This window comes from Apus apus, chromosome 21 (genome assembly GCF_020740795.1).
Source record: "Apus apus isolate bApuApu2 chromosome 21, bApuApu2.pri.cur, whole genome shotgun sequence".
NCBI lineage: Eukaryota > Metazoa > Chordata > Aves > Apodiformes > Apodidae > Apus > Apus apus.
Genome location: NC_067302.1, coordinates 6,560,905 through 6,584,160, shown reverse-complemented (window position 1 = coordinate 6,584,160; position 23,256 = coordinate 6,560,905). Strand labels below are relative to the sequence as shown.

Here is a 23,256-nt window from a genome sequence, read left to right as displayed (position 1 = left end):
CTAACTCATCCCAAGGGCAGCACGAGTCTCTGCTACACAACAGGTGTCTGCAACCAGCACCCACCAACTTCCATTCTGCCTCTACAGAAAGATTTCCAGCACCCAGAACCAAGTAGTTGCAGGTTGTGAGATACAAGGGAGCATGGGGTGAGGCAAAGAGTCCAGAGGTTCTCACAGGACTCCTCTGGTCATCTAGTATGGAAGAACAACTCCCTGACTTGAATTATACAACAGGAGCATTAAGCTAATTAACAAACATAACTAAGTGATTTTATGTTCCTCCTGAAAAGTCAGAGCTAAATGTTTTAGTTCACAATTAAATTCTGGCCTAAAATCAGCTGTACTTTTTTTAAACAAGAGCTCTTCTGCTTTTCCTGAGTTCCAAGCACTGAAAGTTACAAAGCTGCTTTAAAAGGAAGAGATCTTCTTTTAAATAATTCCGTGAGTACATTCACACTCTGGCAGAATAACGTGAAAAACCTGACATTTTACATCTCATGTCTGCAGCACAAGACATAAATATACAGCAGGCCAAAAATCCACATGTTCTCAGGACAAGAATTCATTTACACAAGGAAAACCCATTACAGCATCACACAGCAGACTGGCACTTGAAGGAAGCAGACTACAGGAAAAGCTGGAACAACCCCTGGCAGCCACAGTTTCCACATGTGCACACAGCTGGACACAGCCACCGTGACACCAACAGGCAGGGAGCTCGTCTGAGCAGCACGGCCACTTCCCAGTGCCACCAGAAATACTGGAGAAATCACAGAGAATTGTCACATTGACATTTATAAGCATTTCCGTATGATGACTGCTTGCCTCTTTCTTTTTGTTTTCAGTTATTAGAAAGCTTTTCAGACATGCCATACCCAAGCTGTTACACCCTTTCTGACGAGCTCTGCTAGGCAAAGGTTTTAAATGTGAAAAACACAGCTTTGCTAGGATGTTCTTGGCCACCAGCTTTAAATACACAAATTCTTTTAAGCTTTGATGAATTCTCCCCATTAACTTACTTTCCCTTTATTCTCAGATGATTCCTATAAATTACAGAGTTTTAGAACTGTGAGAAGTAATTCCTGCTTCCTGCTGAAGTAATTTTTGTTGCTGACTGCAGCAGAAAAGAAATCCAATCCCTGTGTCACACCAAGTGTCACAATTATCTCCACCCACAGATTTAAACAGCAATCTCGGTGCTCTGGACGTACACAGGACAGCACTAAAAATGCAGGATACATGGATTAGGAACAAGGGAGTAGCTAGAGTGGCTGCAGCCATGTGAAAGCCAGCTATGTAAGTGGACAACACACTGCAGATCAGGACAGTGCCAGGTGGAGCACAGAGCAAAGGACACCAAAGGAGCAGTAAGGAACTACACCTCTTCAAGCAGCAACAATGAGCCAACTGGGATTGTGTCTGCACGCACCAAAGGCGTTTCTCACAATGCCACCAGCACTGCAAAGAAATCCCTCCTCCAATCTTTGGCACTTTTCAATCTGCCTTTAAGGAAGCCAATATCCAATTGTCCCTCACAGGCCAGGCTGCCCTCCAGCCCCCTTGCCCCCACCAGAAACTTGTGCCACCACACAGGACGTCCTCCAGGCTGATGAATCCCACCTACATCCTTCAGCTGGTCAGCAGTATGACCTGGTGTTTGAGAGGGATGTGGAGCCTCTCAACACCGCTGCAGGACGGGCCACTGACAACTGAAACAACACGGCACAGGAGCAGAGGAAAACAGCAAGGAAGTCAGAGGATGCAGACACGTCCCGAGTAACTGCCAGGACCAGATGGCACAAGGGAGGGCAGAGCAAGCAGCAGGAATCTTACAGGAAACGAGACACTCCCGTACACCTCTGAGGAGACACACCCTCTGTCCCAGGGGCCACACGCAGCCACTGCCCAGCTGACCCGCAACTCAAGGGCAGGTCCCTCTTCACAAACAGCTCCTGCTTCCAGCTCCCAGCAGAGGTGTCTCCCAGGTGGAAGCTTCTGCAGATGGCAGGGATCCACCACCTGTTTCTGAGGGGAAGGCAGACGTGACCACCCTGCTGGCCTTGGGGAAGCTCTGCCCTGGGGGCTCAGGGCCGCTGGCTGTAGAGCTCGTACAAGCTGTTCGCCAGCTTCTGTGTCTCTTGGAAAGCTTCACAGCTCTGCTCCCAGCTTGGGGGTATCTGCTCCTCTCCGTAATAAGCCCCTGCAATGGCTCCTGCCATGGTAGCAATGGTGTCTGTGTCTCCACCCAGAGAGATACAGTAGATGATGGTCCTCTGCAGGTTGCTGTAGTGGTCAGGGATCTCAGGGTCAGCCTCCATGCAGCGCAAGAAGGAGTAAATGGCGGTGGGGACGGAGCGCAGGGCGGCGATGCCGTTGCCTGGGAACAGAACCAGCTCCTTCAGTGCCATGGAACGTGTGTCCTGCCCTCCCTGAGGAAGTACCTTGTCCTTCTGACCCCAGCTCCCTGCTGCCAGTTACTTTCCCTACTGATATCACTGATTTTATCATGAGAAAGTGCAAAGGTCAGCTGGCAGCTCAGGAGAGAAGCCTCTCACTCTTCACATGCTGGACACCAGCTTCCTGCTACACCAGTAGTTTGGCAACAAAGATCTGCCCCTTCCCACCCAGCACAGGGATCCAGGCATTAAAACAAGAGATCTGAGAATATTCACAAACGTTGTTTGTGGTAAGTTTTTCTTAGCAAGACTTTTTTTCCCACCAATACAGAGAAGGAGGCGCTGGGTCAAGACTGAGAGAACTGCAGCCTGGTGAGCACAGGCAGCCTTTCCAGCACAGCCCGTGCCTGACGGGCACCAGAGGCAGAGGAGGACAACTCAGCCAGGCTTGTTAAGCCAGTCCTGCTTCCAGCTCTTTCCTAAGACTTGCAATAAGAAAGGGACTTACCTAATTCAAACAATACATCTGCTTTGGGAACACTGCTGAGCTCCAAAAATTCCTTTATTTTCTTTAGACGCCTGGAAAATGGTAAATCCTCAAATCCCAGCCTGGAAACAAAGAGCACAGTGAACAAGAGAGAATGCAAAGAGCCAGAACAATCCCTACCAGCAGTCAGGGCTCCTCACTGCTACTTACGCTCGGGCATCAGTAAGAGACTTATCATCTGCCTCCACATCTTCCATGTGGCTAATAAGCTGCTCCAGGAAGGTCTCCCTGCTGAGCTGCCCCTGCAGGGCGAGGTGCACAGCCAGGGCCTGCAGGATGGCCCCGTTGTAGCCCAGGGAGTTGGCGTGGGTCAGCTCCGCGCTCAGCTTCGCAAACTGCAGAGAGAGAACACGTGGTCAGCAAATCTGAGGGATCCCAGAGACCCCAACACCAGCAGGACCTCCCAGAGCAGTCAGGTTCTCAGCAGCAGCACCTTCTTCACATCCTGCACATCCGAGTAGAGGAGGGGGATGCCTGCCACCCGCATGGCGCCGCCGTTCCCGTAGGAGCCTTTCCCGTTGAACTGGGCTCTTGCTGGTTCAAACACGTCGTTGCACTTGGGGCTCAGGAGCTTCTTGAAGACGTTGACAACAGCCATCCCATAACCCCTGTTGGGTTCCTTCTTGTACTCCTCAGCAAACCTGGCAGGAGCAGGAGAGCAGCAGTTACACAAGGGAGAAAAACAGATGGGATATTCAGTCTGTTCTGAGGTTTGTGAAGCCTTTCGATGCAGGGAATTAACAACACCTGGATTCTTCAGTGCCAGTCAGGGGTCAAGTGATTCAGTTCTGTGGGGAAAGAATCTGATGCCCAAAAACTGCTGTGAAAGGAGGAAATGGGTATGAACATCACCTTTCTCAGCCCACTTGTTTCCCCCTTCACATTGCCTTGAAATAGAAGCAAACTGGAAACATTTCTGTGGGTCACAACCACAAAGAAAGTCTTTTGTTCAAGTTCAATGGAAGAGTTTTCTAAACAAATAAATGTTCTCTCTTAAATGGAACCAAATGCTACCAGGGCTGTGGATTCAAAAGGGAAATGGATCATAAACAAACCAAAGCTGACCTCACTAATACTTGCTAACTAAATTAAGGGAAGTACAAACACAAATAGCAACAAACAAACATGAAAGGGAATGCTTCAACTTCTCTGACCTTTCAAGGTCCCTTCCACCCAAACTCTTCAATGATTCTGTGGAAGGTGAATTCCCACACACGGCTGCAATGCAGCACATCCCATCCTGCACCATTTCACAGCTGACTCTGAACCCTCACAACAGCTCAGGCCCCTCCATGTGCCAGGACAGTGCAAAGCACACAAGGAATTACAGGACTTGCCATCATCTTCCTGATTTTTTTTTTTTCACTCACAAATTAACAATTACTTTGCCTTAGCCCCTGTCCCCTTGCACAGAAAATTGCAGCAATGGCTGGATCTTAACAAAGTTTTGCCTTCACTCGTGAACACCACCAGCCTGGCCCCCAAGGCTGCCTGCAGCCCTTACCTCTTGGCCATATCAACTTCATCAAACTCTCTCCTGGCCAGCAGGGACTGCACCACCGACCTGCTCATGGCCGTGTCATCTGTGTACGAGAGTGTTTCTGAAAGAGAAGGTCAAGACAGAATGTGACCATCCAGGGACAAACTCTCCTCTTGTCCTTCCCCACTGCTGGCACCTCCCTGCTTCCCAAGGCCTGATCATCCATACAAATGGAGTTAAAACATGACCAGAAGGTCCCCAGCACTTGGAGCTCATCATTAGCCATGGTCATCTGAGCGAGAAGGTGCAGAGCAAGAGATGCACTCAGGGCAATAATGAAACAGGAAGTATTTAAAGGTTAATAAGAGCCAGGATAAAATGTTTAGTATCTAGGAAGGCATATGGATAAGTGACTGACAAGCCTCTTTCTCAAGGACTTTACCATGCACACTGACTAGGAGAAAGCACAGTGCTTTTCTGGATAAGACCACCACACCACCAAGTGCCATCAAGATGCTGCTGGAAGTTTGCAGGGCTTGCTGCTCAGCTCAGAGCCCCAATACGAATCCATCATCACTTGCTAAGTGTTAAATGATCATTCTCGTGCTTCTCTCACTCTCGCTCCTTATGTCTTTGTTGGTGTCACTGCTGACACCCCTGCACCGGGACACCCCGTTTCCAGCTGCACACCCCGGCTTCCCCCTGCCGAGCACAGCAAATCACGACCCTTCACACGGCGGGAGCTGCCCCGGGCGGGCCAGCACCGGGCGCTGCTTCGGCGGGGCCACCCTCGGCCGCGCGCGGGGCAAACGCCGGGCAGGCAGGCGGGGGCGCGGGGCCCGCTGCGGGGCAGGCCCGGGGGCCGCACCCCACACCCCAGAGCCCGATCCAGGGGGTGTTAGTGGCCAAACCCCAGCGGGCGCACGGAAGGGGAGGCTCCGGGCCGGGCCTCCGAGGAGCTCGCGCCCACCTCTGCGGGCGCTGCCCGCCGGTTCCTCCGCCTCAAGCGGCGCCGCCGCCGGTTCCAGGCCTTGAAGGAAACGTAGCAGCTCAGGCAGCTTCACCACACTCTTGCCTTCGAACACCGCACCCAGGCAGTCCCCCAGCAACGCTCCGGCCAAGCAACCCCGGAACCGAGCGGGGCCGGGCCCAGCCCGCGCCGCCCCGCGCCCCGCGCCCGCCGCCGCCATCTTGCCCGCTCCTCCGGGCCGCCAGGGGGCGCGGGCCGCGCGAGCGCGAAGGCTCTGGAGTGCGCCCCCTGGCGGCCCGGAGGAGAGCGGCTCGCGCTCCGCTGGCACGGGGGGAAAACGTCGGGGTTTAACTCCCCCTCAAATCCCAGCGAGATTTGAGTCCGCGCACCCCCCCAGCACATCTGTCCCCTCACACTGTCCCTTGTCGCGCTTTTAAAAGGACTTAAAAACGGCTGAAGAGCCCCCAGATGGGTTTAATCACCGGGAAACGGCTTCCAGCACTGGCGGCTGACAGCAGCTCTTGGGGACAGACTCTTTATTGTTTATAATGCTCCTCGGAGTGCAGGAACCTATAAACATCGTGGAAGGGGACAGACAGTTATACAACAAACTCGGAGGAGGGAAGAGAATCCCATTATCCTAACACAACACAGATGTTCTCTTTCCTTGCTGCGGAACTGAGTCACTGGGAGCCTTCTCCTCGTTACACAACATTCCCTGGCACTCTAAGCCAACTCTGGCTGCCCCTTCTCCAGCGGCGAGGGCACTCGGTTCATGGTCCTGTTGAAAGTGTCAAGATCTGGCACAAAATTCTCGACGGGGATCACAAGCTTTTTCCGGCTGTCCATGCACTTGTTGTCCAGCATCAGGGAATTGGCTTTGTAGCCAATATCTGTCTGGATGCGGTGGAGTTGTCTCTGAAGAGCGTTCAAGGCATCCCTGGGAACAGGCAGAAGTGAGAGGAGTTGGGTTCAAACGCTGCCTTCACTTCCCCAGTTGGACAGGAAACGCCCAGCTTCCCACTTTCTGGCACCAGAAAGAAACGTGCAGCCTTTGCAGGGAGAACAAAGGCCCTGGGTGGTTCCTGGTGCGTGGCAGCAGCACTGGGAACAGCCAGACCACACGCTGCTCCTGGGCAGAGCAGTGCACCCCGGCAGCCCACACCAGAGCAGCACTTCTGGCTCTTACTTTCCTTTTCACCCATTTTTATTTTTCCCCTTCTAGACCCATCTGAGCCTGGTTGAGTCAAGAGTCAAGCAGGGGCTGTGGGAACCCACCCCCCCTCCCACCACACAGACCTCTCCTGCCTTGCCTGCCCTCTGCTGTCCCATCCCAGCTCCCAGGACTACTTCCACTCCTCATCTCAGCAGACATGATCTTCCAAAATGCAGCTCTGGAAGTGCTCCAGGGCTGCACGTGGCCACATCCCTCACTGGGGCAATGCTGGGCCACCACTCTGCCCCAGAGAGCAGGGGACTTACTGTGACTCTGCCAGCTTCTGTCTGAGCGCACGGATTGTCCCCTCCAGCTGGTGGACCTCATCTGTCAGCCCAAACTGCACCTGTGAGATGGGGTGGGAGGACACAGCAGTTCACGGGGCTGGAGTCTTGATTTACAAAGGCCACAGTTCTCTTCTTCTAGCCCAGCTGTGTTCATCTCCTTGCTTTGCTGCTCACCCACATTTTCGGAGCCCCACAAGCCCCAACCTGGTGGGCTCTCCCGTCCCCCCGGGCAGGCTGGTACCTGATCCCGACACAGATCCGCCCAGGGCCGCTGCGTGCGGGTCTCCAGGCGGGTGTGCGCCACCTTCAGGTCCTGCACTTTCCTGCGGAGATCTTCCTCCAGCCGCCGGATGTCCTCCTCCATCTCAGCAATTTCTTCCATGGTCTAAGGATAAAGGCACGGATCGTGAGGCACAGCCAGGGATACAGACTGGAAAACAGCCCCCGTGCATCCTGGGCTTTCACTGTGCTGGGAATGAATTTCAGACAAGGTCTGGTGGGCTTCCAAGTACTGAACCCTGCTGTTCAGAGCCTGGGCTTTCCACACAGACCAGGCATGGTGCTGCTGGTGTTTCATGGCCACAGCAGTTGAGACCAGGGGTGAAATAAAAGGGCCACTTAACAGCTGTCACATGGAACCATGCTCAGGCCAATTAGCTTTGCACATAAAAACCTTTTTAGGTCAAATTCACACCCAAGGTTTCTGGTTGATAACCAAAAAAGCAACATTTACATTCTGCTCCTGCCATTTCAGCTCCCCATAGGCTCTTTCCATGTCTCTGATCCTCTTGCGAAAGGCAAACTCCGTAGCCACTCGCTGCGCCTCCAGCTCGTTGTTTGTCTGAAGAGAGAACAGGCACCAGTCACATCTCCAGAAGGTGTCTCCCCCCAGCAGCTGCCAGTATGACCATCACACAAGATGACCTGAGACTGAGCCTGTGAGCAAAACCAGCTGGGTCCTGGCAGCTGCAGAGCAGAGCCAAGCTCCCCTTTCCAGCAGGAGGGGGCTGCTCTCTGACAGGCCCACTGGCCAGTGCTGGCTTTTCAAAGACCCCCTTCCCTGGCCACAGCACAGACTATTCTCCCACTCTGGATCCAACCTCTGCACTCCAACTGAGAGCCAAGGGATGGATTTACCTGGGCAATGAGCAGCACTATTGCCTCTCGGAGCTCAGTGGAAGCCTTCATTTCTGCCTCAGCACGATCCTTGTTGAACTGGCTATTCTGCTGCCACTCCTCAGGTGTAGTTGATCTGTGACCAAAGCAGCAGTCAAACTAATAAGTTGGGGGTTTCCAAGCCAGTTCAAAAAGAACCACCTGCTGCAGGCCAAGGCAGCTCTGCACAGTCCAAAATGAGTCAGGAATTCTGGAGGCCACATCCTGTCTGATCCCCTCACTGCACCAGCTGGAGATTGCTGCCCTGCGGCTCCTGATCCAAGCCCCACATCTGCTCAAACTGGGGACACATCCAAACCCGGCTATAAAATGCCAAGCAAGTGAAAATGTGCAGCAACACCCCCACAAGCTGTGCCAAAGGCTGATACCACACTGCTTACCAAGTGTCACCTACAGCCAGGGAGGCAGGGCAGCCACCTTCTCTGTTTCTGTGGTGACAATTTAGAGAACTCCCAGAAGTCTGTGGTTTCACAACTCAAGTGCCACAACAAATCCCAGCAGCTCTTGTTCTGAGCTCTCTCTGCACCCATCAAGCCAGGCCAGAGCATGGAAGGAAGCAGACCCCCATGCTCTCTCAAGCACCAGCACGGATTGGGCCACACAAGGGCAGGCTCTTCCTTACCCGTTTGGGACCCGCGTTGGGTTGACCTTGAAGGAGATGTTGGGACAGTTGACGTTGAGGGACAAACACACATTATCTATTTCCAAGGCTTCTGTCTTGCACCGGTGGTCCCAGCTCAGCTGCTGCCGAGCTTCCTGCAGGAGGCTGTGGGAAGCAGAGCTGGAGTAAGTGCGAGCACATAGAGGGGGGAGGCAGCTCTCAGTTTCCAAAGCTTTCAGCACCACCTCAGTCATCCCCCTCAAATGACTGATGAGCTCCTGCCCTCCCAGTGACAAGGGCCCAGTCTGGTGAAGCAGCATGCCCATGTTCCTGCTCCCCTGCAGACCCCCAGACTCCACAGACCTCGACAACAACCACCAAGGGCTCCTCAAGCAGCCCCAGGGTAACCACGCCTGGGCCTGCCTGCCCATCTCAGGGCACGACAGGCACAAACTGCCAGGGCCGAGCAAGGTGGGCAGAGTCTGGCCAAAAGCTGTGTCATTCCCCTCACCAGAGCTGTTCAAAGGCTTCGTGCACTTTCTGCTGCAGTTCTTTCTTGGCTTTTTCTATCACCTTGACCTCCCTGTGCAGCTCCTCCTCCACAGGGTCCCGCACCACGTCGATGGCGCGGCGGCTCTCGCGGAGCGTCAGGCACTCGATGGAAACATCCAGGCGCAAGTTCTTGGCCTGGAGAGCACGTTCTGCAGCCTCCTTCACCTGGAGGAAGGAGTCAGCTGGGTGTGGGGAGGGTCTCCTTCAGGGATGCAAGGAAGAAAGGAAGGGGAACCCACCAACACCCTTGCTAAGAGGGCCTCACTCAGCCTGTCTTGGCAGTTCTGAAACCTTCTAGCAAGTCTGGAATGAAAACTGCAAAGGCCCAACAGGTTAGTCCTCCACATCTGCTGTTTGCCTTGGGAGTCACACCTTGCTGGAGCCTGAGGACTCCAGAAGCAGCAGCCTAGAGGCTCAGGACTAAAGGAATCAGAGAGATGTCCCACTGCTATGCTCTATTTAAAATAAAGCTTTTTTGGATAATGGTGTTAACAAACTTCTCATCCTTCAGAGTTGTTTTTTTTTTAAAAAAAAAAAAACACCACAAAACCAACAAAAAAAAAATCACAACAAAACCCATCCAAAAACCCAGGGTGAGCATGCAATGCACACCTCCATAAAAGGGCCTGGCTCAGCCTAGAACACAGTGGCTTGCCTGCACTCAAGCCCATCACAGAAGACAAGCCTCAATTATTTAACATCCCATGTTAAAAGCACAAGTTGATTTCCAGCCATCTGTCCTCACAACATACTTTGGATAAGGCTTCGATTTCCGCATCTGTGTCTGCAAGGCACTTGTCCAAGGTCTCTTTCCATCTGTTCACGCTGCTGATACGGTCAGCCAGGCGGGTTCGGTTGTCATGCTCATCCCACTTTGCCTGGAATCGAGGAGAAACACCATTACTCTTTTTTAAATTGCAACTGTGAATCTTGCTGAAGCCTTTCCCTGTTCTCAGCATTGACTGACCCCCCGCAGGAGCACAAGATGATGCCTTTTGGTCTAATGGACACCTACACAAATGGAGAGCACAGAAAACAAGCTGCAAAGGACACGAGAATCACGGCCTGGGGACTCAGTACACGTGCAGCATTGCACAAGGGTTTGCAGGAAGTAAATGGACATATTTGGTAGGTTCTGTAGGGGCAAAGCCTCCTCCTTCTCTCCCACATTCCCCAGTCCACTGTTCTGACCGGCCCAGGAGCAGCCAGGATGCCAGAAGACTCACCTGGTTGTTGGTTTCGTTGCGGAGAGCTCGGGCTTCCTGCCGGACTTGGTGGGAAGCAGAACGTGTGTTCTCAGCATCAGCCGAGATGAAGTGGGAGCTGGTGTGCCAGTCTGGCACCGAGAACCGCTGGCCTGGCTTCACACTCAGCGTGGCCATCTCGCTGAACAGGGGACTAAAACGGAGTGAAGATTCTTGTGCTTATTCATGGAAATACACCAGAAGTGGAGACAAATCCACAGGCTGGAAAGCTCTTCAAGAGGAAAGCAGCTCAGACCTGGCACCGCACCTACTGCAGGCACACATCCCCACGGCCAGGGGAGCACTGGGATGGGCGGCCGGAGCCACCCTCTGTCCCCGGGACAGGGGGAGAGCCCTGTGCACCTGCCCTCCCCAAAGAACGGTGCTGTTTGCAGAGACAGGGAGCTGCTTATGGCACCTGCAGCATCCATCGAGCCCGGCCAAGCCGCCCGAGGAGATGACAGCCCGTGTGTGTCACAGCTGCTCTAGGCCCGGCCCAGGCCCCGGAGGCTGCACAGCTGCTGCTGCTGCCGCTGCCCGGCCGGCAGGGGAGAGGGCACCAAGGGGCGCAGGATGAGCCCCGCAGGCAGCTCCGAGCCCGGTGCTCCAGCTGCCCCGCTCCCGCTCCCAGCCCCGGGTCCCGCTCCCGGCCCCGGGTCCCGCTCCCGGCCCCGCTCCCAGCCCCGCTCACCGCCGGGCCCGGCCCGTCTCGCCGCCCCCGCCCCGGTTGCCGGGCACGCGCGGGGCCGTTGCCAGGCGGCGGCGCGCGCCCGGGCGGGGGGGCCGGTGCCCGGGGCCGGCGGGAGCGGGGCCACCCGCACCCCGAGCCCAGCCCGGGACAGCTTCTGCCCCGCTGGTTTCTTCTTTTCAAGGGAAATTCAGTGGCCTCAAACCGGCGGCGCCTGGCCCCGCAGCCCCCAGCGCTCCTGCGCCTGCAGCCTCGGCTGTGGGAAGAGCCTGGGATGAGGCCAGCATGTTAAATAAATAAATAAAGGTAGAAGTATCACATATGCGTTAAAAAAAAAAAAATAATAAAAAATTGTCAAATGGACAGGGTTGGTTTACAAGACACCCGGCTGGATGGAGCTAAAGCCAGCAGAGCTGGGGGCTGCTGCTGCTACACAGAGGTTACAGCTGCCTGCGAGAGGGAAGGAACAGTGTGACAAGTCGACATTTTACTGCGCTGGAAAGAAAGCAACTCTTGCTACAGGTAGAAAATTTTGGCAAGAACAATTTGCCTGGAAAGGGAGGGCGGGCAGAGGGCACAGCTCCTGCTCAGCGCGCCCAGCGACAGATGGGCACACGTGTCCAGATGGTTAAGGAAAAATAAAGGCTTTTATCAGCTTGTTCACCATCCGTCTACAATCTACTTGTGCAATGTCTCAAGTCACAGCTCTGCTTTATTCTCAAAACAATTCCCTTTTGCTTTGAAAAGCCCCAGGACCCTCAGGGTGGGAAGGCAGCCCAGCTCCTGCTGAAAGAACGTGAACATCCCAAGGAGAGGGAGCAGCGACCAGCACATCAGAGAGCAAGACAGGCAGAGAGGGAGTCTCAGTCCACCAGACTGGTTTATTAGAATTTTATTCTGAAAAGGAATCCCAAACAGCACAATGTTCGTTTCTGTTTCCATTTAAACACAGGGTATTAAATAGGCAAAATTCATATGCACAACATTGCTTCCAGCAGTCTCCTACACAAACACAGCTTGATCACGAGCAATGTTTATGGCACACACAAGGCCACCTGAGGCCCCTTCTCCTGAAGACACTTTAACACCCATATTGGCTCATAACCCAATGCTACCAGTTACTGGGAATGCCTTAAAGTAACATCTGCTGATAGACAATGTCCTTGGCTATGACCACACACCTCCCGGCCACGTCAACAGCTGTGTTTTATCCCATGACAAGCAACAACACTGTCCATCCACCAACAGGCTACCTGGGGAAGCTGAAGGGCTTACACCGAGGGGAGAAACAAGAACACAGCAGACAGGAGGATCTCAACCCTGTGAGCCCCAAGAGTGTCACCCAGCCTGTGAAATGCAGATCCCTGCACCACTCACTGCTCATGGCAGTTGGGGCTGGGCAACAAGCCTGTAAAAATCAGCATTTCAGACCAAAACCTCCTTCTGCCAACTCTATTGCTGTGCTGAGGCTTATAGAAACCGCCTGCAAATCAGACACAAAATGCAACTTTCTAGAAGCAGTTTTTTTTTTCTACAGGAAAACAACATTTAAGTTGTCTCAAGGCTAGATGCAACACAGAAAACTGCAGAAGTGAGAACATTTTGATGAAGAATTGAAATAAAAGTCCAAACTAAAAGCTGTAGCCACAGGAGAAAAGTGATGTACAAAATGAGTGCCCAAAGGAAGCTGAGCTTCATGGCAAAGCTGAAAAAAGTTCTAAGACAAATTTTGTCTCTATCAGTCTTCCTCTCACAGAGTTTTTTTGGTGTTCAACTTTCCTCACCAGTTAAAGAGCACTGCTGAAGTTTCCACTTTGCTGGCACTCCATGAGGTTCAAAAACTTCAAAAGGTTCTTAAGATTTAGCATTGCTCCAGTGGGTATTGCTTTGCTATTATGTCTGAGTGAACACTAACCAGCAAGGCATGGATTTTCTATCAAAGAAACTGGTTTTGAATATATTGAAGAGATTTGCAAGTGTAAGTATAGTGGCTGTTTATGAGTTACTAATTTAATAGCTGATTCTTGCACACCTGTACTCCAATGGGTTGCAGACCTATGATTTATGGGCTAACATAGCCCTAAACTCAACATGGAGTCACATCTGTGTTGCTAGATAGTATTACAGTAGGTACTAATTTTCTAACTGCAAAATGTGTTTAAAAGACCTATATAATTCCCAGCAATGAAAAAAAAAAAAAACAAAAACAACACCTTCCATTTAAATAAACTTGCCCTCTGACAGTCTGCTTTGAAACAAATGGATTATCTTAAAATAAAGTAACAGGTAAAAATCATGGGAGCAATCCCAGTGGCCTTCCTTGGGCAGAGCTGGGGTGTAAGAGAAGAGCTCATGTCAGAGAGACACCAAAAAGAACCCTATTCACTGAAAATGCAAACTTGCAAGAAGGGGCACAGGTTTGTATCAAGAACTCAGCACTTCCACAACCTGGTTCATCCTCAGAACACCTCACAGTTGGCTCTCCTAAGGCGATGTGAATCATCAGCAACATTTTCTAAGTAGGGTGAAAAGGGAGGCAGAATTTTTTACCCAAGGACAGAGAGGGAACCCATTTCAGAGCCAGCCTTGATACCAGAGCTCCTGGCTGGGCAACTCATCAGTATTTCAAAACTGCATAAAATATCACCTGTTTTAAAAGCTCTTTCATTTCCACCTGAAAAATCCACTTTTTCAGCAGCTTTAAGCCCCAACTACCACCTAAGGATGCAGGTGCTTTTGCACAGCACACAGCTACAACAGCTTTCCCTCTACTCACACCTCCATACCCCAGGAGGGGGGATCTCCTCTCCTACTACTTGGCTAAGTCTTTCCATACCTGAGACCCTTCACAATTTTCCACACAGACATCATGACCCTCAGCTGCTGCCAAACTGGTTCTTGAATTATCTGTGGTGTTTGTTCCTCACCTCCACATTCCCACTCCATCAGACCTCTGCACTGCTCCCCGACATTCACTGGACAACATTCTTCATGTCCTTAGAGCCACTAAACAGGGGCAGGGGAGGAAGAAGCAATGAATGGAGTGTATGGAAAGCTGCAGGAGCACAGGAAGAAGTGCAGACATTAGTGGACAGGCAACATTCAAAGAAAGGCAGAATTAATGATTCTCGTTAGATAGAGAAACATATCAAGGTTAAATTGTATTTTAAAAATTGCAAGTCTACCAGGAAGTGTATTTATTTGATGACATTACTCTCCAGAAACCACTTATTTTAAAAGCTTCTCCTCTGGGTAGTTCTAATTCACAAATAAACCAGGGCTCACTAAGTAATTCAACACAAAACCAACTCCATTCTGACCAAGGCCTTCGAGCTTTAAAAAGAGTTCAATAAAAACATTAAACATCCTACCAATGCAATCATGAGTTTTTCCAGCTTCTGCTCTTGATCAGAAAAAGGCACATGCTTGCTCTCAGCAAGCCTGACACAAACAGTTCAGGACACTGAAGCTACTATGTGATATTCCCATCCATTTCCCTCAAGGGCTGGAGCTGACCACAGCTCCCCTGACACCACCCGGCTCCTCCAAGGGCAGTTGCTCCCACTGCCACCACCAGCCCTCCCACCCAGAGCCCGTTCACCTTTCCCAGCCTCAGCATCCTCATCACAGCCGTGTGGGGGGGAGGGATCCTGCTAAGGGAACAGGGAGGTAGGTAAGAGTGAGGAAGAGCAGAGCAACTGTAGTGCTGCAGCACATTAACTCTACAGCTGCCTGCTGCTGTTTCTCATGGTAGCCAGGCACACGAGGGCATGAACTGTGTGAAGGTTCCTGGTTCCCATCTACCAGAGCATGTGTTTCACAGAGGGGTCAGATACTGCTCACAAACCCCCTTGGCTCCGTGGTTTCAAATAGCACCCATCTGCTGGAACCTGTATCTGTTTCAAACCAAGTAAGGTGGCTTCAAGGCCTAGATACAAAGCACAGTTAACTCTGCAGCTGCTGCAGGCACTGCCACCTGCTTCCCAGCACAGGCCCTCCAGGAGGTGAACAAGCACTCTTAAAAAATACAGGAAAAGGCTTTCCCCCTCATGTGTTAGTGAGGCCTTTTTGGGTAAACTGTGGATATACAGATACAGGCTCACAAGGCTCTAGCAGCATGAGATTTTTTTTTTTTTTCAGTATATCCAGCTTTTTCAATATGAAAACAAGCTTCCTCCTTGCATTTTGTTGAGCTTTCTACTATCTGGTTCAGAGCACAGTCACCACCTCCCCCTCCTCTGCATAAAACCTAACACTGAGGGAGTTCAGTTTTAGGATTAATCCCAGCATGATTTGCTATGAGTAGCATCAATTACAACAAATCCTCAGTCTCAAACTTTCCCAGAAGGGAGGATGAATTTAAACAATCCATGTCACTAGGTGGTTGGCTCTTTTTGAGTTTTTGTCCTTGTTGTTTTATTTGAAGTATTTTAATAGCGTGTCTACATCTTCAGTAGATTACCAGCTTGTATTTACATGGGATATTTTAGAACACCAAGCACCCTCCAATTAGTGCAACAGAAGCATACAGAACATTTCTGCTGTGACTGAACCCACGAGTGCTACAGCTCGTGGCCACCAAGACAAGATCTGTGCCCACAGTATCAGCTGCAAGCCCATTTATTTTGGTGCAAAGAGGAGGGGGCAGCAACTTCTTTCTAAGTCTCAAAAACCTTCAGTATCAGTTAAATAAATGTAGATAGAAAATAAACTGGTTGATAGGCAAGGGCAGAGATGGATAGTATTGCTGCAAACAAGACAACGGTGCAAGATTTTTCACCCTTTTTAGTCTAAAAGATTAAAACACCTACTACTAAAAGGGGATCAAAGACAGTTTTGGCTCAGAATTTAGAGTGAAAAAATGCTTTCTAAATCCTTGCCGAGTAATATTAAGAAACTGGGAATATAAAATAATTTCATATCATTGCAAGCTTAAATACTGACCAGGTGGCTCTAGTAAGACAAAGTTGGTCACAAACTACAGGAAAGTTCATTTCTCTAACTTGAATCAGAGGAAATTATACAGCAAGATCCTTGGTTCATAGTCTCTGTGGGCAGCACAAGCAGGAGTGCTCCACTGCACATTCACTGAGTGTCCCTTTCCAGATATGTGGGCAACTGCCCCACCCTGGGACTGAACACCAGAAATATTTCATTGATCATGTCCAAATTATCAGATGTCAAAAAGCTCTGCTTATTCCTAGAGAAAAGGCCAGACACAAACATAGTCCTGCAAAGATACCACTTGCAATTAAAGTGGGAGTTTTGCGCTTAAGCTCCTGATATCCAAAAATATCCTGACATCAAGTTATTCCACATCTGAAATGCCCACTACTGCATGAACAGTAATCAAATGAACACAAACATTTTTAGTTTTAAACTTAAAGAAACAAGGTACCAATTGAAGCAGTCTGTCTAGTGAGCTGTTTTATTCTGTCTCCTCTCAAACACAACCAGCTAAGCTGACTTCAGAGAAGAAAACCAAAACATTCAGAAGCTTCTTCCAGATAAAAGTGTGAAAAGCAACATACAGACCAGACACAGACCTATGAGCTGCACACAGATTACCAATAAATATACAGAAACACCACAATAAGGTTTCTTATAAAAGAAAAAAGCCCAATAGTTGCTATTGAGACCATCACAAAAATGAAAGTGTGTATTTTTTGCAGGCATGTGCAAGCACATTACAGTGTAATCAAAGCAGAACTTTGCTATTATTATTACTTTATGCAGCATTACAAGGTTGCTGAGGTGCCGTGTTTAATAATCTAGTCTACAGCTTTTCCTGACTGGAGGAATGCTCACCAAACTCCCCATGGACCCTCCTCAGCCCTCGCAGCAGGGCAGCCTCTCCACCCCACCAAGCTGTTCCCACCCAGAGGATCAGAACTCTCAGGTGGGAACCACAAGTCCCATTGGGTCATGCCAATCACTCCTTTAAACACACACGGGCCAGGTGAGATCTGCCCACAGCAGGACTGGCCATCTCCTCAGTCTCCAGACAGCTGTTTCCCTGCCTCACCTCTGGGAGCTTGTTCCTCAAAGAGACAGCATCCCTCACCAGCTGATTCCCTTGCAGGACCAACATCACCCCAGGAGTCCTGTGCTGCTGCTTCTCCTACACCCCTGCCCCCCCCCCCACCCCCTCAATGTGAAGAGGTAAAATTGCATTGACTGCATCAAAACTGGTTCTAGCCTACCAGCTGAATTTGGTGATCACTCCTCAATGCCTCTGCCTCCCAGTGAAAGCACCTTCCTGGTTATTCTTGGTCCTGACTCAGAGAAGCTGATGCTTGAAAGTACCTGAAAGATACCATCAAACACTTGGCATTTTCAACAATTTATCTTAGATTTTCAGCCACGTACAACTGGAAAATAAAAATCTACAGCACCATCTGCTAAAAAGGCACTTTCTGAGGACTGTCTTGCTTAAAAAAAAAAAAAAAAAAAATCACTCCAAGTTTTCAACAGTGGAACTGCTGTTTTCAAAGGACCCCAGGTTAATTACCCGTGTTTGGCGAGGGGGAACCTCAGAGAGGACTGGAAAAGGCCAGGGATGGAAAGTGGGGGGAGTCTCTCCAGCACTACCCTGGTTTCTGTCAAACTGATGCTTCACTATTTTCCCTCGCCAGGCTTTCCCTTCCCATTCCTTCCCCTCCAAATGCATCTTTGCCTACTCAGGGACAACAATTTGGTTTTGTTTTAAAGAGGTCAATATTCATAAGACTCTACTAGGGAGGTAAAATGTAGGATCCTGGACCCACCTTGTTCATACCTCAACTACAGAAAGTACAAAATCTTCTACCAGCAGAAAGCATCCATTAGCTCAAGCTCTAACCACTATTTTTTTTTTTTTTCAGGTTTACAAAAAATGAGAGAATTAGCTAAAGTGAAGTTTTACTTAAACATGTGCCGAAACAAAAATTATGTCCTAATACCCCATATTGATCTAAAGTACCATCTTTGGGTAGAAAAGAAAGACAGGAATCTTTCCCTTTGACATCCCTATGGATTTTTTCACTGGATCCAATCAACCTGCCAACAGCAGCCACAAAACTGCACAGCACTGAAAGGGACAAGTATCTGCCTGGCATGACCAGAGACTGAGATGGCCATTTAGAAATAATCTCTGAAAACTGCATTTATGGTTCCAACATACATAATCTGAGCTTTTGATTCCTTGCATATAAAAGTGCTTTGAGTAAGTTCACAAAGCTAGGAAAATATCAAAGGAGGACCAGACATGAAGTGTAAAAAAAAAAAAAAAGCAAACAAACACGCCTCAAGCTTTTTAAAGTTTAGGCTGAGCTTGGAATTTCAGAGTGAACTTCAAGACTAGCAGAAAACCAGCATTTGTAGCTGGAATTTGTAGGACAGATGATATTGATCTGGTGTCTTATGTTGAGCATCTTATAGGACAAAAACAAGGAAGCGAAAATAGTTTAGGACCAACAATAGCATCTCAAGATAATCTGACTGACCACTTCCAGAAACCTATTTTACTCCTGGAAATCATTTCTACAGCCAAACCAACTTTCAAAAGGACTCCAGAATGAACCCTAGAAAAATAACTTTTGGACAATGCTTAAGGAGATTACACATTGAACAGTGATCCTGAGTGAATCGGCCACGGCTGAAGTGCCCCCAGCACGGAAAAAACAACAACTTACAGGGGAGTCAGTCATGAGCAGATGTAGCAAGTTTAATGCCTCAACTACAAAACACTCTACTTGTCTCTCTAAATCTGGATCTCCTCGTCACCAGCTGGCAGGTTTAGGCAAGGCTTTCTGCCAGGTCAGGAGAAGAGCTGCCACCAGCTCCAGGAGCTCAGCCCAGGCCCGGGGGCTGCAGGACCCAGAGCTCAGCCTTGGGACCCTGCTCCGGACCCTGCAGCCCCCAGGCCAGGGCTGAGCTCCAGATCCTGTGGCCCCAGCACTGGAACTGGCTGGTCCCTGTACGTGCTCCCACCACGGAAGCAATTAGTGGCACTTGTTAAGTACAAGCGAGGTCTCGGGGCAGGGGCCTGGTCAGCGTCTGAGGAGGCAGCAACTGTTTGCCTGGACAGGCATGAAAAGGAGCCCGGGATGTCTGCAGAGTGAGGAACTGGCCAAACGTTTGCCCACGTCCTGCTGTGGGCTATATCCAGCTCCCAGCCAGGGAGGGGGATCTGGTACACCTCTCAAGATTTCCCCTAACAGCACATAACATTTGAATATCTTTTTTTCTTTTTTTCTTTTTTTTTCTTTTTTTCTTTTTTTTTTTTGGTCTTTTTAAAGGAGAGCAGGTACAAAAATAAAAGAAATCCATATACTCTGAAAATATACTGGAAACTGCCACCACAGATGAGGTACCATTTATCCCACCCCCCCTACCCCCACCCCCAAACTGCAAACATCAAAATATATGTTTTTAAACAAAGGAAGAATATCTGGCTATTTAATCTCAGTTAAAATGACAGCACCCTTTGTTACACTTGATATTTCACACCATTAATTCTCTTTTGAAAAAAAACGAAACAAAACCAAGATATCTAACTAACCTTGATTCCTTGCTTATCTCCTCATTCCTTAGTGCAGTAATTGTCCATCTCCACTTAAATAAATATAGCAGCTACAGCATCAATGTGTGGCCCTCACAACGCCAGTAACTTGATATCATAATACAAAGAAGTATCGGCACTTTACGTAGATATTTGCAAAACCAAGAATAGAGATTAAAACTTCCAAATACTCTTCACATGAAAACCAGGTACAATGCTAGCTCAGCAAGTCATTTAAGTCACTTTCCCAATGAAGTTTCTTCAGTTTGCTTTTTGGTGAAAGCAGCAAGCAAAAAAGCTTCTCCAATCAGTGTCACTGAGCAGGGTGAGAAGGAGACAGTGTCTTTGAAAGGAGAGTTAAAAGACTTTTATAAAGGAATTATCATCTAAACGCCAGAAATCCACAAGAAGTCTTTGTAAAATAGTTAAAAAAAAAAATCTCTATTTTAAAACAATTTTCTGTAAAAAGCCTAACCTGAACCTTTTATAAACAGAACTCCTAGCTACAGTGCTTCTGAGAGAACTGACGGGTCACAGACCAAGAAAAACACGGGAGATACTTCCCTGGAAACCACCTTGCTCCAATTACTTTGTGACACTCACCTCCCTGCAGCAGGTTTCCCTGAAGGTGTGGAAAGGGAAGTGCAGGGAGAAGGCAAAGACTTGTCAAAGACACCCCCCCGGGGGCTGGGGGTGCAGCTGAGGAAGGCGCCCGGTTCCCAGATCCCAGCGGGTCCCAGACCTGACCCGGGGGGGTCCCAGACCCCACCACAATCACCCTCCCACCTTCTCTCCAGGGACCCACAAGCCACAGGCCAACTGCCCACCATCATGACTAGTTCCAGTGCAACTTCAACTTTGAAAATTGAGTCTTTTTACATTATCCTCCTTGATATTGGGAGATAAAATATACACCAAGTGTTCAGTAAAGCTCCTTGAGACAGCGTTGTGAACAGCACTAGGTACATTTCCATACAATATACAAATGCACAAAATACAGTACTTTGTTTTCTGGCAGAAAAAAATGGGGGGGATTCATACCTGTCGAAGCAAAACGGGCTCAGATTTTAGGCTCAAAAGACAGTATATTGGCAAACAGTGGATTTCATGAGGATGCCAGGAGATAAGCTACTCTCATACCAACCCACTGGTTTTCATGTGGAGAGCAGGTGGAGCTCAGAAGGGCTGGGATAACAGCAATGCCCATACAAACAATCTGCAGTATATATACTATGAACCAGTGCAAATAAAAACAGTCAAAAATGCAGTTCACGAGTTTACAAAGTGCAAAACTCCCCAGTCCCCTCACTGAATAAATGCTCATCTCTGACATCTTAAATATTGTTTTACCTTTAAAGTGGAATGAAAAGAGTCCCATTGATTTGTTTCACATTTCAGTGATTTAACATGTTAGAACTATCCCAGCCCTCTTTATTTGCAAAGTGAAATGAAGTTACCAATAACTTAATTTTAAAAGGAAAGTCATTATCAAAGAGGAAAAAAGCATAAAAAGTTTTATTAATTCCTGACATTTCACTGATGTCAAATAGATTTAACTAAGCACGTAAAAACTTAGATCTTAATAAAAAACCCTTTCCATTTAACTCAAATATATCCTCCACATTTCAAAGCCAAAAATATGGACAATTCCTTTGTTAAATCAAAATATTGCAGTGACAAGTAAAGCTCGAGGAATTCTAGAAGCATTTTTGCTATTTTTTTGACTTAAAAAAGGAAAATTCAAGATTCCTTCTGACTATAAAACTTTCCTTTCAAAATTAAGGCTTTTACTTTGTCCTTTTAAAATCATGGAGGTGTCCATTCTTCCACAGTTAGTGGTACAAACACTGCTTTAGTACAGCTCAATGGACACAGTTTTCCTTTAGAATGCTTATTGCACTAAAAGATAGCAAAACAAGTTGTCAGTTTTTTAAAAAATAAACATGGTTACATTTCTAAAAAATAAAAGTTGATGTTGACCATATGTTCTGTAATAATTAAATTAAAGCATTATTATTACTCTAATAAATATAAAAGAAACAAAAGGAAGCTAAACTTCAAAAACACATACATATGAAATCACATTAAGGTGTGAGAGGCAGCAAGTAAACTAGCATTTTTCTTTTTTCAAAAAGACCTTAGCTCTAAAGTTTCAGTTCTGGTGTTTACTACATGTAATCCCATAAAACCTGGGACATTTGATCTCACGTGAAGCTTCAAGATATTCGACTTGCCAGATAGAAAATAATTGAAACTTTTGGACTAGGTAAAACAGCAGCTTTAGGAAATTCACCAGGGAGCAAGAACAGTTTGGGTCACTACTGCCTGCACATTAACCACTAGCTTCTTTGCTTTTTAGAGGGGAACTGTTGGAGCCCAGAACTCCAAAGCTGTGAAGAAAGACACAAAGGCAGCAGTTGGCTAAATTAGGTTCAGATTATTGGATTAGTGTGCAACGCATCTTTCCCCCCTCAATTTTTTTCTAGTTAGTGCTGTACATACAAATGTACTTGGATATGTTCACATCTGAATGTTTGATGGCATCACTGAGAGAAAGATTCCTCAATGCAGTGGGGTAAAAAACTTTGCTATTTTGCACACTTCCCTCCTCCAAACAATCACTGAGATTGTTCCTAGAAAGGGGGTTTGTTGTTTTTTTTTTTTAAATCACACTATTGATTTTTAATTTTTTTTTTTTTTTTTTTTGCAAAGGTAGTTGTGCTGCCGAGCAACTTGAGGTAAAGGCATAAGAGGGTTAAACTATGAAAAATAAACAAAGAAAGATGATGGCGGCGCTTCCTGGAGGAGCCCGCGCCAAAAAGCAGTTGGCTGGTTTCATATTGCATAATAGTGCTGTGTTCCTCGATGAAGTAAACAATCTTCCTTGTGTCAATTTAAGGGTTAAGCCTCTCCCCCCTGCACAGTGTCAGCTCCAGCAGGGTGGGAGGCACAGCCCATAAACCAACCCCGCCGGGAACATACATTGTATGTGGCTTTAGTTTCAGTTCTTCCTCCCGGTAAGCACGCGCCCCTCTTAGTGACTTAAGCGAAGTACATCGTGCGTAAGGTGTCTTGGTGAATCTGTACAGCCTTCGCCAGGGCCTGGGGGTCTCTCCCATTGCTCTGTCCTGAAACATGGCTTCCTTCAGCACTGCAAGACAGACCAGCAGGGCTGTAAATCATGTTAGTTTGGATCAAAAAGCTGCCGTCACATCTCAGCATTCAGCACAGTAACATGGCAACAGTGATGGAACTGGATGCTGAAAAAACCTACTTGTGTACTCCCTCAGCAACCTCAAGGCCTTTGACAAATCCCTTTACCTTGCTCCCCAGTTAGTTAATCTAAAAATAAGCCTGTTACAAATATATTGATGGTTGGAAGGTTATAAAATACCTCTGACGTAGAAAGTGGAGTTAGGTAAGTGGGAAGCACTTAACGTTTGCTTCACTCGTGGCTACTCTAATTCCAGAGCAAGAATCTAAATGCATGGCTTGATTCCCTCAGACTATGTCAAAGTAATAACAGAATACTTTATTGAAATAAATTTAGTTCTTTT

The 23,256-nt window shown here is 48.4% G+C and overlaps 3 protein-coding genes across 4 annotated transcripts in view; all 3 read right to left on the bottom strand.

Moving 5' to 3' along the window:
* Positions 1 to 239: 239 nt before the first annotated feature.
* Positions 240 to 5,615, bottom strand: ADPRS (ADP-ribosylserine hydrolase). Its single transcript, XM_051638107.1, has 6 exons — positions 5,394 to 5,615; positions 4,448 to 4,544; positions 3,377 to 3,584; positions 3,094 to 3,278; positions 2,905 to 3,005; positions 240 to 2,377 (listed from the first exon to the last, which is right to left on the bottom strand). Exons 1-6 carry the CDS (start codon positions 5,611 to 5,613, stop codon positions 2,085 to 2,087), a joined length of 1,104 nt encoding a protein of 367 aa, XP_051494067.1. The 5' UTR covers positions 5,614 to 5,615; the 3' UTR covers positions 240 to 2,084.
* Positions 5,616 to 5,952: 337 nt separating this feature from the next.
* On the bottom strand, positions 5,953 to 10,618 carry TEKT2 (tektin 2). The gene is made up of 9 exons (XM_051638103.1): positions 10,452 to 10,618; positions 9,978 to 10,103; positions 9,185 to 9,390; positions 8,695 to 8,838; positions 8,034 to 8,148; positions 7,630 to 7,737; positions 7,138 to 7,281; positions 6,876 to 6,955; positions 5,953 to 6,333 (listed from the first exon to the last, which is right to left on the bottom strand). Exons 1-9 carry the CDS (start codon positions 10,605 to 10,607, stop codon positions 6,120 to 6,122), a joined length of 1,293 nt encoding a protein of 430 aa, XP_051494063.1. The 5' UTR covers positions 10,608 to 10,618; the 3' UTR covers positions 5,953 to 6,119.
* A 6,977-nt stretch (positions 10,619 to 17,595) lies between these two features.
* Positions 17,596 to 23,256, bottom strand: part of LOC127393212 (protein argonaute-3) — a 29,569-nt gene continuing 23,908 nt past the window's right edge. The window contains exon 19 of one of the 2 annotated variants that reach the window (XM_051638104.1): positions 17,596 to 22,871. In XM_051638104.1, coding sequence (XP_051494064.1) covers positions 22,742 to 22,871 — 130 coding nt within the window. In that variant the 3' untranslated portion in view covers positions 17,596 to 22,741. The remainder of the gene's footprint in view (positions 22,872 to 23,256) is intronic. The other variant, XM_051638105.1, reaches the window with a different exon arrangement.

Coding starts and splice junctions, on each gene's coding strand:
- ADPRS (XM_051638107.1), bottom strand. CDS start 5,613: ATGGCGGCGGCGGGCGCGGGGCGCGGGGCGGCGCGGGCTGGGCCCGGC. Junction 3,585..4,447: donor GAAGTTGATATGGCCAAGAG/GTAAGGGCTGCA, acceptor TGCTCCTGCCAG/GTTTGCTGAGGAGTACAAGA. Junction 3,279..3,376: donor ATGTGCAGGATGTGAAGAAG/GTGCTGCTGCTG, acceptor CTCTCTCTGCAG/TTTGCGAAGCTGAGCGCGGA.
- TEKT2 (XM_051638103.1), bottom strand. CDS start 10,607: ATGGCCACGCTGAGTGTGAAGCCAGGCCAGCGGTTCTCGGTGCCAGAC. Junction 7,738..8,033: donor TAGTGCTGCTCATTGCCCAG/GTAAATCCATCC, acceptor TTCTCTCTTCAG/ACAAACAACGAGCTGGAGGC. Junction 6,956..7,137: donor CGGATCTGTGTCGGGATCAG/GTACCAGCCTGC, acceptor CCCATCTCACAG/GTGCAGTTTGGGCTGACAGA.